The sequence below is a fragment of the Bufo gargarizans genome, chromosome 1, assembly GCF_014858855.1.
Source record: "Bufo gargarizans isolate SCDJY-AF-19 chromosome 1, ASM1485885v1, whole genome shotgun sequence".
NCBI lineage: Eukaryota > Metazoa > Chordata > Amphibia > Anura > Bufonidae > Bufo > Bufo gargarizans.
In genome coordinates this window covers 720448461-720465525 of record NC_058080.1, presented here as the reverse complement: position 1 = coordinate 720465525, position 17065 = coordinate 720448461, and the positions used below count along the sequence as shown (strand labels likewise).

The window sequence follows — 17065 nt, the reverse complement described above, 5'->3', positions numbered from 1 at the left end:
GGGAATTTTCAGGCTACAAGCACACGGATGGCGTACGTGTGCGATCTGCAATTTGCGGAACGGCACGGACAGCCTTTAATATAACTGCCTATTCTTGTCCGCAAAGCGCGGACAAGAATAGGACATGTTATATTTTTTTTGCGGACCACGGAACGGAGCAACGGATGCGGATAGCACACGGAGTGCTGTCCGCATCTTTTGCGGCCCCATTGAAGTGAATGGGTCCGCATCTGAGCCGCCAAAACTGCTACTTGGATGCAGACCAAAACAACGGCCGTGTGCATTAAGCCTAAAGCTTAAAGGGGATGTCCGAGTTCAGAGTTAATAGAGGGGAGGTCATGTGTTTGGGACCCTCTTCTATTAGAGATCAGATAGAAAGATCATCACTTCCTCTCTGGAGGGCATTACAAGGACAGCTTATTGATTTTAATGGGAATTGTGTAATTCTTCATTTCCCCTGTGGTGGCGCTGCAGGAGAATTGAACACTTGCTCAAATGATGATCATAATTTCAGGTGCCCTTTGTGATAGTCCCTATGTATGTAGGTAAAATAGCTCCTAATATGAGAAACCCTCCCCCCAAAATGCCTTAATATCTAGTCTGAGCCTAGTCTGGATTGGGGGGGGGGGGGGGGTGTACCTTCGCTTATTCTTGGCAGGTAGGACATTGCTGCATGGCCAGTGTGATAAAACCAATGTCCTGACTTTATTTTCGGATCGTGGCATGGTTGATTTTATCTGTACACATTAATACACCTCCAGGCGGTTTTCCTTTTCCACTATGGTCTCCGTGTATGCACCATTGTTTTAACTAGTGTGATTGTCTTTTTAATATTATTGCAAAGTGACTTAGAGGTACGGAACGCCCCCCCGCCTGCACATAATGGACGGAACTGCTAACACGGAGAGAGGTGTCATTTTTCTCTCCTGTGCCCAAATTTAAAATCTGGACCTCGTTTTCCAACTATAATATGCTGGGTGGCTTTGTCCAGTACCAGGGACATGGTTATAATTAAAATGGCCGGATATCATGTACAATGTTCCCTCTTAGCCTTTATCGTATTGAGCAGTAAGGGCCCCGATCTTTGTACCTCTAAGCTAGACAATCTGAATAAGATGTAACTGTATAGCTCCTATACAGTGGCCAAGTGGCTACACCAAAATCCCTGCGGGTCTAGGGTATTAAAGGGGTTATCCAGGCTGCTGATATTGATGACCTATCCTGAGAATGGGTCATCAATATCAGAAGGCAGTAAAACCCCTTTAATTAAGTCCGTATCGACACATCCCTGGTAGTCTCAGGTAGTCATAGGGTGTATGGAAACATTACTGGGGTCTAGAGCAGAACAGAAGTTAGTGTCAGCATCCCTGGTGGTCTAGGGCCAGGAAGGGCTTAGTGTCAGAATCTCTGGTGGTCTATGGTAGTCATGACATGTATTGGGACAACCCTGGCTGTAGAGCAGAGAAAGATTTAAGCATCTCTGGTGGTCTAGGGCAAGGAAGGGGTTAGTGTCAGCATCCCTGTCGCTGTAGAGTACTCATGGAGTATATAGTAACAACCTTGGGGTCTAGAGCACAGAAAAGGCTATGAAACCCTGGTGGTCTAAGCAAAGGAAGGGATTATTCTTAACATCCCTGGTGGTCTAGGGCCAGGAAGGGCTTAGTGTCAGAATCTCTGGTGGTCTATGGTAGTCATGACATGTATTGTAATAACCCTGGCTCTAGAGCAGAGAAAGATTTAATCATCTCTTGTAGTTAAGGACAAGGAAGGGGTTAGTGTCAGCATCCCTGTCGCTGTAGAGTACTCATGGAGTATATAGTAACAACCTTGATGTCTAGAGCAGAGAAAAGGCTATGGAACCCTGGTGGTCTAAGCAAAGGAAGGGATTGTTAACATCCCTGGTGATCTAGGGTAGTCATGGAGTCTATGTATAGTAACAACTGTGGATTCTAGATTAGAGAAAGAGTTAAGCATCCCTACGGGGGCTTAACATCAGCAGCCCTGGTGGTCTATTAGTCATAGAGTGTGTATTAACAACCCCAGAGACCAGAGGAGAGAGAGGGGTATGCAACCCTGGTGGTCTAGGACAATAAAGTGGTGTTAGCATCTGTGGTGATCTAGAGCAGTAAAAGGGGGTAAAAGCCAGGATCTCTGTTGACCTAGGTGAACACCTGGTGTCCAGTGGGTTACTCACTTCTCCAGGCTCCAACCTTGTCTCTGCAGCAGGAAGTTGACCGCTGATTGTTTCGCCACCTGCAGTGATCGCAGAGATTGGTGCTTAGAAGCTATAACTAAACAGCTGCAGTGTTTTCTCTATGATTGGGCAGAGCGCTCCAAACCTTCAGTCATCCACTGGAGCAATGAAAGAAAAACGAATTTCTAGGAATATAGTAAATCTTAACCACTTTCTAAATCAAAAAATTCTGCAGCTTTCTAGTGTATGATACTTTGTGTTTCAATTCCTCATAATTTTCAAGATCCCTGCTTGCTGTCTCTGAATAAGAGCCTACTATTTTTAACATCCAGAGACTGAAAACCTTTAGAGACCTAATACTCCTCATAGTTGAGAGTTTGTTAGAATTGCTGTTGACAACACAAATCTCTCTCTCTCTTGTCCTCGATGTTTGCTACAGTGTATCAGTGCAGATAAAATGCATCAGCCTGGGCTGTTTTGCCTCACGCAGCTTCCTCAGATTTTGCATTCATTTGAATGGCAGGGATGGCAGTATATTTCTTCTCCTTTACTACTGTGTATCTAGACAGATGTGCCAGTCAGTGGGTAAGCTGAGCGGGGGTGTGAGATCATACGGTACAGCATGGGTGTTTATGTAGCAGTGTTGTGTGACACTATTGATTTTGTCAGATTTTTGGATTGTACTAAAATGTGGGAGCCGCTCAGCGTTGCCTGATATCTCAGCTCTGCGGAGATCCTCCAATTTAGAATGATTTATAACGAAAATTCTCTGTGCACTTCATTTGCAGATAGCAAACTAACACAGTGGGAAGACCCGCGGCTACAGAATCCGGCAATCACTGGGCCGGTAAGTAATCAAGAAGAGAAGGAGTTGTGTCAGATGAAAGTTAAAAGGACTTAATGAGATTGGGAAACGTTCCGGCTTTCTTCCAGAAACAGCGCCACTCTTGTCTGCAGGCTCTCTTTGGTATTGCAGCTCAACTGCACTCACTTCAGTAAGGCTGAACTGCAATACCACACAAAGCCTATAGACAAGAGCGCTGCTGGTTTTAGAAGACAGCTGCAGTGTTTTTCTAATGCCAACGCTGTATGATTTATAGTGAAGCTGTCATCTTTGTAATGTATCTTTCATAGGTTTTTCACCATTTCCGCGTAGGCTGCATTGTTTTTACGTTATAGTGTAGAACCAATAAAACTATTCCTAGATGGAAACCATCAACAAGTAGTTGATGGATTTTGCAGCTGTTTGATTTTTATTCTAAGCATTGAGTTATTTCCTGGTGTTGTCCACCCGACAGCACATACTGTATTGAACGCAACACCTCGTCATGTGGGGTCTTCCCTTTATGTAGAGGTTAGTACCTAGCAAAAATAGTTTAAGGATGGAAAACCGGCAGGGTAATGGGGGTTCAAGGCCAATTGTGCATGTCCACTACATGGAGGCACCACCTCGCAACGTATAGAACTTAAAGGGGTTCTCTGGGCATTTCACTTAGGCCTCACGCACACGGCCGTTGTTTTGGTCCGCATCCGAGTCGCAGTTTTTTTTATTTACAATATCATGCAATGAAAGAAATGAATGATCTGATTTGTGACTTCAATTGTCTTCCAGGCCGTCCCCTACTCCAGAGAATTTAAACAGAAATACGACTATTTCAGGAAGAAATTGAAGAAACCTGTAAGTGTCTCAACAGATTTGTGTTTTGTAAGGGTCAAAATGTATCACTTCCTTAGGACCATGTAAGAGGAAGGTGATATTGGTCACGACTGTTAGATATTTTGCGTTTCTTGTATCGGAGATAAGAGATGGCTGACTGGGGCTGTGACTGAGGTCACTGTGGCTAGCTTAGTAGGCCATCGCTTTAATATAGGACACCATGTCTTGTATAATGGGATACCATGGCTAATATTATGGGATACCATGGCTAATATTATGGGATACCATGGCTAATATTAAAGGGATTCTGTCGCCTCTTTTTACCCTATAGAGATGCGGACATGCGCGGCTAGATCGCCGCTAGCATGTCCGCAATATACCTGTCCTATAGCTGAGTGGTTTTATTGAGGCTGATGCCAGCACAGGGAAGGAACACTATGCCGTCACTGCGCATGCCCGAGCTCGCGCACCGCGAGATTATGACGATCTGACTTCGTGAGCAAGGAGGAGATTCGTGGATACAGGCGGTGCTGGGCTCCTTCACGGGGGACGTGGCTGGGCTCCAGAACAGTTAGTACAGCCCCCTGGGATCCTTACCAGGCTGATTTACATATATATAAAATCATTTTTTACACTCAATAAAACAACAGGACAGGTACTGTATATTGTGGACATGCTAGGCGACACCATGGATAGTATAATAGGATACAATGGCGAATATAATGGGGACCTATAGCTAGTATAGTAAGGCACCATAGCTTATATAATGGGGCACTGTGTCCATTATATTTGGAACACTGTAGCTAGTAAAAATGGGCATTGTGGCTAATATAATGGAATACCATGGCCAGTATTATGTAGCATAAGGGCTAGTATATAGTGGGGCACTGTGCCTAGTATAGTGGGGCACTGTGCCTAGTATAGTGGGGCACTGTGCCTAGTATAGTGGGGCACTGTGCCTAGTATAGTGGGGCACTGTGCCTAGTATAGTGGGGCACGGTGCCTAGTATAGTGGGGCACTGTGCCTAGTATAGTGGGGCACTGTGCCTAGTATAGTGGGGCACTGTGCCTAGTATAGTGGGGCACTGTGCCCTAGTATAGTGGGGCACTGTGCCTAGTATAGTGGGGCACTGTGCCTAGAATAGTGGAGCACTGTACCTAGAATAGTGGGGCACAGTGCCTAGAATAGTGGGGCACAGTGCCTAGAATAGTGGGGCACAGTGCCTAGAATAGTGGGGCACCGTGCCTAGAATAGTGGGGCACCGTGCCTAGAATAGTGGGGCACCGTGCCTAGAATAGTGGGGCACCGTGCCTAGAATAGTGGGGCACCGTGCCTAGAATAGTGGGGCACCGTGCCTAGAATAGTGGGGCACCGTGCCTAGAATAGTGGGGCACCGTGGCTAGTATAGTGGGGCACCGTGGCTAGTATAGTGGGGCACCGTGGCTGGTATAGTGGGGAATCAGGGCTAATATAATAGGGCACAAATGTTGTGGATACTATGACTGTAATTATAGGGTACTGTAGTTGTGAGCACTACATTTGTGTCATTATGCTGTACCTACCTTCCTTGTATGGATTCCCCCCTGTAACAAACCTTATACTAATTTTTAAGAAGGTCAATTGGCAAAGTCAATTTATATTTGAGTGTCAGTGAATTCTGTAATTAGAATTGGTTCCATCCATTCTTGGTGAAACTTGCAGGAAGATACCGCCTGGTGTGCCATGTATGTACTGATGTAGCAGAGCTGAGCCTGTCGTTTAACTGTTTTGGGGCTCTATGGTCTCTTAGTCATAAGATTTATTGGACCTAAAGGGGCGTCCACTTTTCCAATCCCATTTTGACCAAAGGATCCTCCAATGATTAGCTGATCCTGGGATCTCCTGATGATTGGACGCTCATGGATCAGCTGTAAACAGGCGTTCAGCTCCCCTGCAGCGCCACCACAGGGTAAATAAAGCATTACACAGGTTCTTCTGACATGTTTCATTAAAACGATAAACTTAGCTATAATTTGACAGTGCTATGTAAACCGTGCATATGTTCATAATATCTGCCCCATACAAGTCCGAATACCCAATACCAGTGGTTTCCAACATATATGGCCTGAGCCTGTTGGGTGTTGTAGTTTTGCAGTCACCAGTAGGAGACCATTATAGGCCCAAATCTTATAACGCTCCAGTCCTGCTCAGAACACAATTGTGATGCAGATAAAGTGTTTGTCATCTGCAAAGTAATTTGTTCTTTTTATCTAACGAGTCGAGAAGCCTCTTATTTATTTCTGCTAATTAGGGAGCGCTGATAAACGATGAGGATTGTTGTCTCCACAAAACAATTAGTGTCATTGTTCTTACAATTTGCAATTATGATTAAAATTACTACTTAAAAGACAAATGATGAACTTCACGTTAATGGATTTAGTGCTCAGTGGTGCCAGATTTCACTTGCAATTCCTTGCGGTGTTCCTCTGCTTCAGTTAAAGGGGTTTTCTGGGAGTAGAAAATTGACGACCCAGGATAGATTATCAGTATCTGATCATTGGGGTCCGACACCCACCTCCCCGCTGATCAGCTGTTTGAAGATACTGCAGTCTCCGGCATACCTCCACATTTTCCAAATTAACAAAGAGGGACATGTTGTGCGGTGTGCACTAGGCCACGCCTCTAACTCCACCCAAAACATAACCATGTACCCAATCCCAACCAGTGCTCTTAATGCCCCTACATAGTAGTTATTCTCTCTTCATGCCACCAAGCAGCATTTATGCCCACATTGTGCCTTTTCACAGAATTATGCCAAGCTGTGCCCCAGTAATATGCCCAGTTATGTGCCCCCTCATGGAATCATGCCCTATGTGCCCCTATTAATATGCCCAGATGTGCCCCCAGTAATATGTCCTGTTGTGTGTCTCCAGTAATATGCCCAGCTGTGCCACCAGTAATATGCCCTGTTATGTGCCCCCAGTAATATGCCCTGTTATGTGCCCCCAGTAATACCTCCTCTAAAGGCATTGTCTAAGTGAACCCCTCGATCTTCACTGTACCCCTGATGGTGGGGATAGACTTTCCTGAGGGGAACACCAGGTCGCTACCTCTTGAAAAGGATAGGTACACGAGGCAGCTGGTCCAGGCAGACCAGGAGGTACCAGGTAAAGGTACCAGTAGTACAGGCCTAGTCAGGCAGGCAGAGTTGTTACCAGGAGCAACAGTGCAGGACCAAAGGATGAGGCAGAGGTGTAGTCAGACAGGCAATAGGTCAGGGCAGGCGGCACAGGTACAGGTCGGGCTATCCGGTCCGGCAACAGGAGAGTCAAGGCAAGCCGTCGGGGATCAAACGGTTAGCAGAATCCAGGAACGAAGTACAAGTCAGGAACACACAGGAGTATCAGGATTTTTAGCAAAACGCAAGGATCTTGACACTGAGGCATCTGGGAAGGGGGCTAAGCCACTTATTTATGTGCAGGAGGGCTAGGGTTGGTCAGCGAGGTCACATGACCTAACCCATAAAGCCCAGGAAGTGATGCGCGCCGGCCTTTAAGGAAGTGCTGCAGGAAACCAGCAGCAAGCATGCTGTGGCCAGGGCTGAGAGGAAACTGTGGAGCGGATCCTCAGAACCACAGCACCTACACAGGCAGAGCCCAGGGCGGCAGCTGTGAATGGGAAGCACTGGCAACAGATCACCGCTGAGCACAGCGCCCGGGACCACGGTTGTAAGCAGGGGAACAGCGGCGCACAGCCGCCAGTGTGCCCCCAGTAATATGCTCAGTTATGTGCCCCTCACAGAAAGTAAAAAAAATAAACACCACATACTTATCTTGTTCCTAGCAGCAGCAGCAGCAGGACATCGGCTGCTCTGGTCTGTGGAGGAGGCGGAGCCGAGGCTGACTGCCAGCCGGCCCTGCCCCCCGCACAGACAGGAGGTGTGGAGAGCCGGCAGGGAGGGGGGAGGAGTGATGAGCAGGGAGCCGATGCTGGCTCTCTGCTTAATCATAATACAGGCAACTGTCTCTGCTTCCTATGATGCAGGGACATAGCTGCCAGAAAGCGGGACATAGCGGGACAGCCACTGAAATCCGGGATGGTTGGGAGGTCTCCGGTGAGCGCTGCAGCCTCCTCAGAGCTTACCAAGCACAGAACCGTCCATTGTATAGTGGCTGTGCCTAGTATTGCAGCCCAGGACCATTCACATCTCAGGATAGGTCATCAGTATCAGATCGGTTCAGGTCCAACTTCCAACATCTAGCTGTTCAAAGGAGGCATCACACTTGAGTGAATGCGCTGCAGCCTGTACCTCGGCCTATGACTTCACATCCTTCAGTCATATGGTTCAAGGGAATGAGCTGCAATACCAAGCACGTCCACTGTATAATGTATGGCGCAGTGCTCAGAACAGTAAGGGTCCATTCACATATAAAATATAAAAATAAAATAATCAGCAGGCACTTCACCATTCACACATCCGCAATTCTGTTCCTCATTTTGCGGAACGGAATTGTGGACCCATTCATTTCTATGGGGCCACATTATGTGCTTTCCGGATCCGCACTTCCGGGTCCACAAATCCGTTCCCAAAAAAAAAATAGAACATGCCCTATTCTTGTCCGCAATTGCGGACAAGATTAGGCATTTTCTATTATAGTGACGGCGATGTGCAGTCCGCAAAATGCGGAACGCACATTGCAGGTGTCCGTGTTTTGTGGATCCGCAAAACACATACAGATGTGTGAATGGACACTAAGAAGATGCCTCAGCGCTATGTATACCCAATAACTGATAGACAGGCGTGGCGGGAGTCGGAGCTGGACCAGCCTGATATTGGTCATCAGTGTTTAACTCCTGGAAAACCCCTTTAAATGTTTGATTTTGTCATTTATGGGATGGAAACACAGAAAGTCTGGTTACATTTTTCTCGGTCTCATTGGGCTGTCCGCTATTTTTTACTATTTTTTTTAAAACCCTGTTAGGGCAGCCACACAGGGAGTTTGAATCCAATACGCTTCCACAAAAATCAGTTACCCAACATCCTATGGGGGGTTCTGATTGGGGGACGTGACTACCCCCATAGGCTTAATAAAACTAGACAGAAAAAAATTCTCCCCAATATAAAAAATCTGGTTCTTTCATCCCCATAGACAGTAGGCTGTTGGCGGATGCTACCATTCTTGGTCCATCATCCTTTTGGAGCTGGCCATTTAGATTTGCTGTTGTGGAGTCCTAGAGGCGCAGGGGTTGAAAAGCTCAGTTGTTATTGTGACTGTTACCTTTTGAATATATTTACAATTTTTTACTCTAATTTTGTAAAGTGGTGATTTTTTTGGGGGGTCATTTCTTGTTTATTTCTCCATTCACATCCGAAGCTACCCAATATATTGTGCTGATTTAGCAGAGATCAATTATTGTAGGAGATTAAGCAATGGTTACGCGGATTATAACTGGTGAAAAATATTTCCAATTCTGTACAAATAACTATGGGTTTTTCCCAGGGGCAGCAGATACTGTCACTTTGGATGGGACTAGAGCATATAATAAAATAAAGCTCAAGTATTCATAGTGGTCAAATGTTCTGAATTTTCGGTGACTGTCCCTAATTTTCAGAGACAGTCCTGGCAAATGTGGGCTGTCCCAGGCAGAAAGCAGGCGGAGCTAACAAACTTGTGGGTGGGGTCAGGCCACTCCCAGAGGCATGGCTTAAATGCCCCAATTTTACCAACTAAAATGTTGGCAAGTCTGCATATTATGTGTGTCTAGATTGTGGTCAGGATATTGTTTTGAAGGTAGAGTGTTCCTTTTATGGTGTCGCCCTCTCTGGACTGTATTTGGAATCGCGTTTTAGTGAATTTGTTGAATAAACTTAATCCGTTTCTCATCTAACCATCCCTTTTTCAGGCTGACATACCAAATAGATTTGAGATGAAGCTTCACAGAAACAGCATCTTTGAAGAATCCTACAGAAGGATAATGTCCGTGAAGAGGCCCGATGTCCTTAAGGCGCGACTCTGGATAGAGTTTGAATCGGAAAAAGGCCTGGATTATGGCGGCGTGGCCCGCGAGTGGTTCTTCCTGTTGTCCAAAGAGATGTTCAACCCGTATTATGGGCTTTTTGAATACTCTGCTACGTAAGTCCCTTATTAAAGTGTGGGGGTCAAATGGCTGAGCACACGGTAGCTCCTACACACTAATATAATGTTAAAGGGGTTCTTCGCAAACTATTTAAAATGGCCGCCAGCATCCTTTCCTAGAATGTAAGTCGGACCGGTTGCCAACACTTGAGGAGCTGCCTAGAGGGGGATCACTACACTGCTCTATAATAGACGGTAATTTTGCGATTCTGCTTCTGATATACTATCATGGCTGAGCAGCCTGACAGGAACACTCCCCAATATGTAGCATAGGCAAGTGCTGAGCGTAGGGTGTATTGAGGCCTCCTCCAGGCAATGCTGCAAGTGGTGACAACCAGTCCTGATCACATTCTAGTAAAGGTTGCTGGCAGGCTTTTTTAGGGCTCTGTCACTCTGGAGCGCCCCGGGAGCCGTGCGGACTGTAAGTATACCGCTCCCCCGCTCCCCGCTCCTACTATGGCAACCAGGACTTTAATAGCGTCCTGGCTGCCATAGTAACACTGAAAGCATTTTGAAGACGGATCCGTCTTCAAATGCTTTCAGTTCACTTGCGTTTTTCTGGATCCGGCGTGTAATTCCGGCAAGTGGAGTACACGCCGGATCCGGACAACGCAAGTGTGAAAGAGGCCTTATTCCCAGAGAACCCCTTTATGACCTGTCCACAGCTGTTCTCCTCTTAAAGGAAAAAATTCCTTCCCAACTCCAAATATGGCAACCAGAATAACTTACTGGATCACTGACCCATTTCTAGTAATTTAGTAGTTTCTGTGCACTGCAGTCCACCCATTGCATTTATTATTCTGGTTGCCCAGCTATGATCCAACTCCAGCTCTGCCATGTCTGTCTCGTACCCTGGTGCCCAAAACTGTACATGATATTCCATGTGCGGCCTGAATACTGCATGTTACTAACTTTTGCAACAGCTGACTGGCACTGGTTGCTTCAGTTTACCATTCACTAATATCCCCAAGTCCTTTTCATATCATGTTAGGGCCCTTTTTACATGGGAGTGAACCTTCATTCGCCCGAACGTTGCCCTGTGGAAACATGCCCCCCGATCACCCAACAAGTGAGCAAATGCTCAAGTGTCAGGTGATGGCATCTTGTATGTGTTATTTGTTGGCAGCACATCACCTTCTATCACAATATGGTGCTCGTTACCAAGAAGAATATCTTTAAAGGGGTTATCCAATGTATAAAATATGCCCCCCAATGCCCGGGCGCCTCATATATATTGTACGTACCCCGGTACCTGCGTTGCTCCTGATCTCCTCACGGCCGTTGCTGCATCTCGTTTTATGCGTTCCGTATACGGAACCATTCATTTCAATGGATCCGCAAAAATAAAACAGAAGGTACTCCTTATACCTTCCGTTTTTCCGTTCCGTTCAAAGACAAAGATAGAACATGTCCTATTATTGTCTACATAACGGACAAGGATAGACCTGTTCTATCAGGGGCCAGCTGTTCCATTCCGCCAAAAACGGAATGCACACGGACGTCATCCGTATTTTTCGCGGATCAGTTTTTTTCAGACCGCAAAATACTGTGTGCAAGAGGCCTTAAACCTAGATTCTCTGCCCAGGCCTCCAACTTATTCCAATCCATCTGTGCTTTAGGCCTCTTTCCCACGACCGTATGCTTTTTCAGTGTTTTGCAGTTCCGTTCTGTTTTTTTTTTTTTTGTTTCCGTTGTGGTTTTCCGTATGGCATATACAGTAATTACATAGAAAAAATTGGGCTGGGCATACAATTTTCAATAGATGGTTCCGCAAAAACGGAACGGATACGGAAGACATACAGATGCATTTCCGTATGTGTTCCGTTTTTTTTTTTTTTGCTGACCCATTGACTTGAATAGAGCCACGGAATGTGATTTGTGGGCAATAATAGGACATGTTCTATCTTTCAACGGAACGGAAATACGGAAATGGAATGCATACGGAGTACATTCCGTTTTTTGTTTTTTTTTGCGGAACCATTGAAATGAATGGTTCAGTATACGGCCCATATACGGAACGCAAAAAACGGCGCGTAAACGGGGGGAAAAAAACGGTTGTGTGAAAGAGGCCTTAGACACGTGTAGTTACTCACCTTCGGTATGTCTCTCCATAGGGACAATTACACCCTTCAGATAAACCCAAACTCCGGTCTTTGTAATGAAGACCACCTCTCGTATTTCACATTCATCGGGCGGATTGCCGGCCTTGCAGTGTTCCATGGAAAACTATTAGATGGTGAGTGAAATCCTCTAGGCTTTCTTCATCTTGTATTTCACTACTATGCTGGTTCCTTTTTCTTCTTTACTTTGCTTTTTTTTTTTTTGCTTTTTACCTTTTTGCTTCCTTTTTTAGGTTTCTTTATTCGCCCATTCTACAAGATGATGTTGGGAAAACAGATAACATTGAAAGATATGGAGTCTGTGGTATGTCATTTTATAGGAATATATTTGGGGCGGGTTCAGGATGTCCTATTAGTGTTGTATGGATCTGCAGTATGGCACTCATAGTATCCTATGGGGTTTACATTTGTATGGGAACTAGGGTTGTCCACTGTGTACGTACATCTCAGTAACGCTGCGCACTAGTGTGTAATGCCATAAGAACCTGCTAAATCACTTTGAGGCTTTCCTCAGCCCACATGGAGCCCATGGATAGTGCCAGTGTCCATAGCTTCTACAAGAGAAGGCTTTGGTATTTGTACTGTGCATGTGCTCAAAGCGTTCATGGTGCACATAGAGGATGCCCATCACTACCTGGATATCCACTATCTGCGCCTGCGCTGAAAGCCTTTGATGCATGCCCAGTAAAAGAAAGAAGAGCAATCTTGGAAAGGCTATGGATGTCAGAACTTATTTAGATCGCTACCCGTAGGCACCGAGGGGACGGACAACTAAGGAATGTGCTCTTGATCCACGTGATGAGGTTGGATCTCTGGTCGTATTTAGTGGGATACGTCTTCTTTTTTGCAGGATAGTGAATATTACAATTCTCTAAAATGGATCTTAGAGAATGACCCCACTGAGCTGGATCTCAGGTTCTGTATAGATGAAGAAAACTTCGGTCAGGTACGTGAATGTGTACGGGTTTGTGATGTTGGGTAGATAGACATTGGATTTCTCTTCTTCCTTGCGATATACAGGCTGGATGTGTCATCCCATTATCATTAGAGAGTGAAATTATTCTGCTGCTGGAGACTAGATAGGCAGGATTATACAACTGAACTCAGCAGAGGGGAGAGCGTTATAGAGTAGGTGCTACCGACATGGGTGCAGAGGTAGCAGCCGCACCAGGGCCCTGCTGTCCGAGGGGAACCAGAGGCCCCTCTACCTCAAGAGAAAACACTGGTATTATAGATGGCACATGGTGAGTGAGGCTCTGGTACAGATCTCGGTGCCACCAGTTACACCCTGGCTAATAAAGATCTCAATCCAGATGGACAGTTGGAACAAGATATGAAGTTGTTCTCCACCCTGGAGCTCATCCTCTATGCCGTCAATTAGTGGTAGTGTAGAGCCTCCTTTAGAATAGGTAGAACATGGTAAATATACAGATATCAGCTGTGACTCTATTTGAAATGTTTGAAAATAGAAGGATTGAAAACTCGGCATCCTGTACTGTATTGGTATTTTTGCTTTTCAGACTTATCAGGTTGACTTGAAACCAAATGGGTCAGAGATGGTGGTGACGAATGACAACAAGAGGGAGTACATTGAGTAAGTGTTCTACTTCATAGGAGCAGGACTAATCCTTAATACACATCATATACACATACATTCACAGATCATACACCTATACCTCATATACATACACATGGTACAGGCATAGCTTACCCACATATCATATATGTACACATCATACACAAACATGCCACATACACATACATATCATATACATACTCATCATACACAAACATACCTCATACACATCATATGCACACATATACGGTACATCATACATACATACACACCATACACAGATCATATATCTATACCTCATATACATGGTACATGCATATCATACTCACATATAATATACAAACACATCAGATAATACACATTATACACAAACATACCACATATACATCATATGCATACACATAGGGTACGTCATATACACACATCATATACACGTATCTCATAACATCATACATATATATACACACACACACACACATCATATACATATATCATACATAAATACACATCATATACACACATCATATACCTATACCTACGTGCATATCCTACCCACATATCATATACTTACATGTCATACACAAACATTCTACATGCAGTATATATCATATACATACATACATAGACATCATACACAAACATACCTGATACACATCATATGCAAACACATACATCATATACACATATCTCAAACACATACACAGATCATATACCTATACCTGATATACATGCACATCATACACTTCCATTGTAACAGTCTAGGTCAGGGGTGGCCAAGCTTACAGACACAAAGAGCCAGGAAAAAAAAACGGATGACTACCAGGTGCCAAAAGCTATACATTTACACACGAGTCACCGTATTTTTCGCCCTATAAGATGCACATAGGTTTTAGTGGAGAAAAATAAGAAAGAAATGCATATTTTTTCATTAGCAGAGAAGAAAAAAAAAATATATATTTTTCATCAGACCCCCAATGCTCATCTGACCTAAGATAAGATCCCCAATCCTCATTGGGTCTCAGATCAGATCCCCCCCCCCCCGGGTCTCAGATCAGACCCCCTGCCCCCAGGTCTCAGATCAGACCCCCCAATGCTCAGATCAGACCCCCAATGCTCAGATCAGACCCCCCAATGCTCAGATCAGCCCCCCATTGCTCATATAAGATCCCCCCCATGTTCAGATCAGAACCTCCCATGCTTAGATCAGACCCCCATGCTCAGTACTATAATTTAAAGAAATCGCCTACCTCTCCTGATCGGGCACTGGGCTCCTGATCAGGCACCTGCTACTCTGCAGATCTGACACGGTCTCCACTGTGACCTGATGCGCACAGCATCGGATCATAGTGCGCGTCTCCACCTAATACGTTCTGACACTGTGCGCATCAGGACGTAGTGGCGAGCGAGCTGGAGCTGCAGAGTAGCAACGGTGCCTAATCAGGAAAGGAGATCTGAGCAAGGGGTGGAGAGTGCGCTGGTCTGACTGCTTCCCAGCTCCACCGCTAGAGCCGCACTTGAAGAGGCAAAGGGCCGCATTCGGCTCGGGAGCCGTGGGTTGGCCACCCCTGGTCTAGGTTTAGTCCTTTTCTCCAGCATGAACCTCTAGTATACTGATTGTGTGTGTGCGAACAGGACAAGGGTGGGGGTCCCTTTCCTAATCACAAAGGAATCTCTTTTCATACATGTCCACTCCCACAATTTTTTTTTCTTGTATATTTTTTTTGTTGCATTTTTTTTATTTTTTTTGTGCTCCAAAAGAGTGCAACCACAGACTAATGAGATCTCTGAGCAGTGATAGTCTGTAGCCGCCTCGACTCGCCCCACGGGTGCCTTCTGTTGCTTCGCCTACATGAAATGTCAGGAAATGAACTGAAATGGAGTTTCCCTTTTAAGTGATATTTTTATACTTGTGGAATATACAGTAAGATCTGGGCTTGACATTAAGCTGTATGGAACCCACAGGAGGAGTAGACTGGTAGCAGAGGAGAATGTTAGAATTATGTATATTCACACCTTCTATATGTCACTTTTACACATTTTTAGCCGATTGCTCCCCGGCTGTGACACTGTTGTAATGATGTCTTCTGAGCGGAATCATCCTGGGTATAAAACCTGTTATTCCAGCTCGACTTTTTCCAGGGGGCAGTGAGGTCCTTTAATCTTCATTTCTAAACCAAGGACAAATGCACAGGAATTGTTTGTAGACCTGGATAATGCACTGTAGATGCTGGTGCCGTGCAGGGATCTGCAGAATATATACAAAATCTGTATGGAAAAAACTGAATTGTATCCGATTTCTTTCTAAAGGTTTCACTTTTCTATCTTTTCAGCCTCGTAATCCAGTGGAGATTTGTGAATAGGGTACAAAAACAGATGAACGGGTTTTTAGAAGTAGGTTCTGGTTCTATATTATGTACATTTCTCTGGGTATCTGTATATCTTCAGTATATTTTAAAGGGAACCTGTCACCGGGATTTTGTGTATAGAGCTGAGGACATGGGTTGTTAGATGGCCGCTAGCACATCCGCCATATCCAGTCCCCATAGCTCTGTGTGTGTTTTATTGTGTCAAAAAACCGATTTGATACATATGCAAATTAACCTGAAATGAGTCCTGTACGTGAGAGGAGTCAGGGACAGGACTCATCTCAGGTTAATTTGCATATGTATCAAATCGGTTTTTTGACACATTAAAAGCACACAGAGCTATCGGGACTGGGTATTGCGGATGTGCTAGCGGCCATCTAGCAACCCTTGTCCTCAGCTCTATACACAAAATCCCGGTGACAGGTTCCCTTTAAAGTGAATCTACACCTTTTTGGTTCAGAATTGTAGTCTGGTTCACTTCTTAATATGTCTTTAAGTTGGTTAAAGCTCCTTTTTTTTTTTAAATAGAAAAGCTTCATATCCCCTGAATAGATATAGTGATGTAACAAAAGTTTTCTACTTTCAGTCACCACTAGAGGGAGCTGACTGCATACTGTATTACTATTCAGTTCATTATATCAAAGTATGCAGTTAGCGCCATCTAGTGGTGTCTGCATCCAGACAGAATGTTACTTAAATTCATGATTATGCCGAGGATTTAGAGCTGTGTATCAGAAAAATTGAGTTGTGACCAGAATAATGATATTGTGCAGACTATTGTTATAGGGGCTCCTTTACCACCAAACCCCATTTATCTGCCTATCCTGCACTACCCAGCCACCAATTATTTTCTGTAGCACCCCCATATTACGCAGCACTGTACAGAGATTGTGTTCAGATTTGTTTTGTCACCTAGTGGGGTTCACAACATGAGTTCCATAAACCACTCTGTGACCTGAATGGCGTATGTACCATAAAGGCAGTGGAGGAGGGAACCCGGCAATGAACTGTTGCAGTCATAGCATCTTCTTGCAG

The 17065-nt window shown here is 44.9% G+C and overlaps 1 protein-coding gene across 12 annotated transcripts in view; it reads left to right on the top strand.

The window, feature by feature from the left end:
• The window catches only part of NEDD4L (NEDD4 like E3 ubiquitin protein ligase), a 358039-nt gene that overhangs the window by 330009 nt on the left and 10965 nt on the right, over positions 1-17065 (top strand). For all 12 annotated transcript variants that reach the window (XM_044276355.1, XM_044276357.1, XM_044276356.1 and 9 more), the window contains 8 exons: positions 2983-3041; positions 3807-3872; positions 9736-9965; positions 12083-12204; positions 12322-12392; positions 12939-13034; positions 13609-13682; positions 15995-16055. In XM_044276355.1, coding sequence (XP_044132290.1) covers positions 2983-3041; positions 3807-3872; positions 9736-9965; positions 12083-12204; positions 12322-12392; positions 12939-13034; positions 13609-13682; positions 15995-16055 — 779 coding nt within the window. The remainder of the gene's footprint in view (positions 1-2982; positions 3042-3806; positions 3873-9735; positions 9966-12082; positions 12205-12321; positions 12393-12938; positions 13035-13608; positions 13683-15994; positions 16056-17065) is intronic.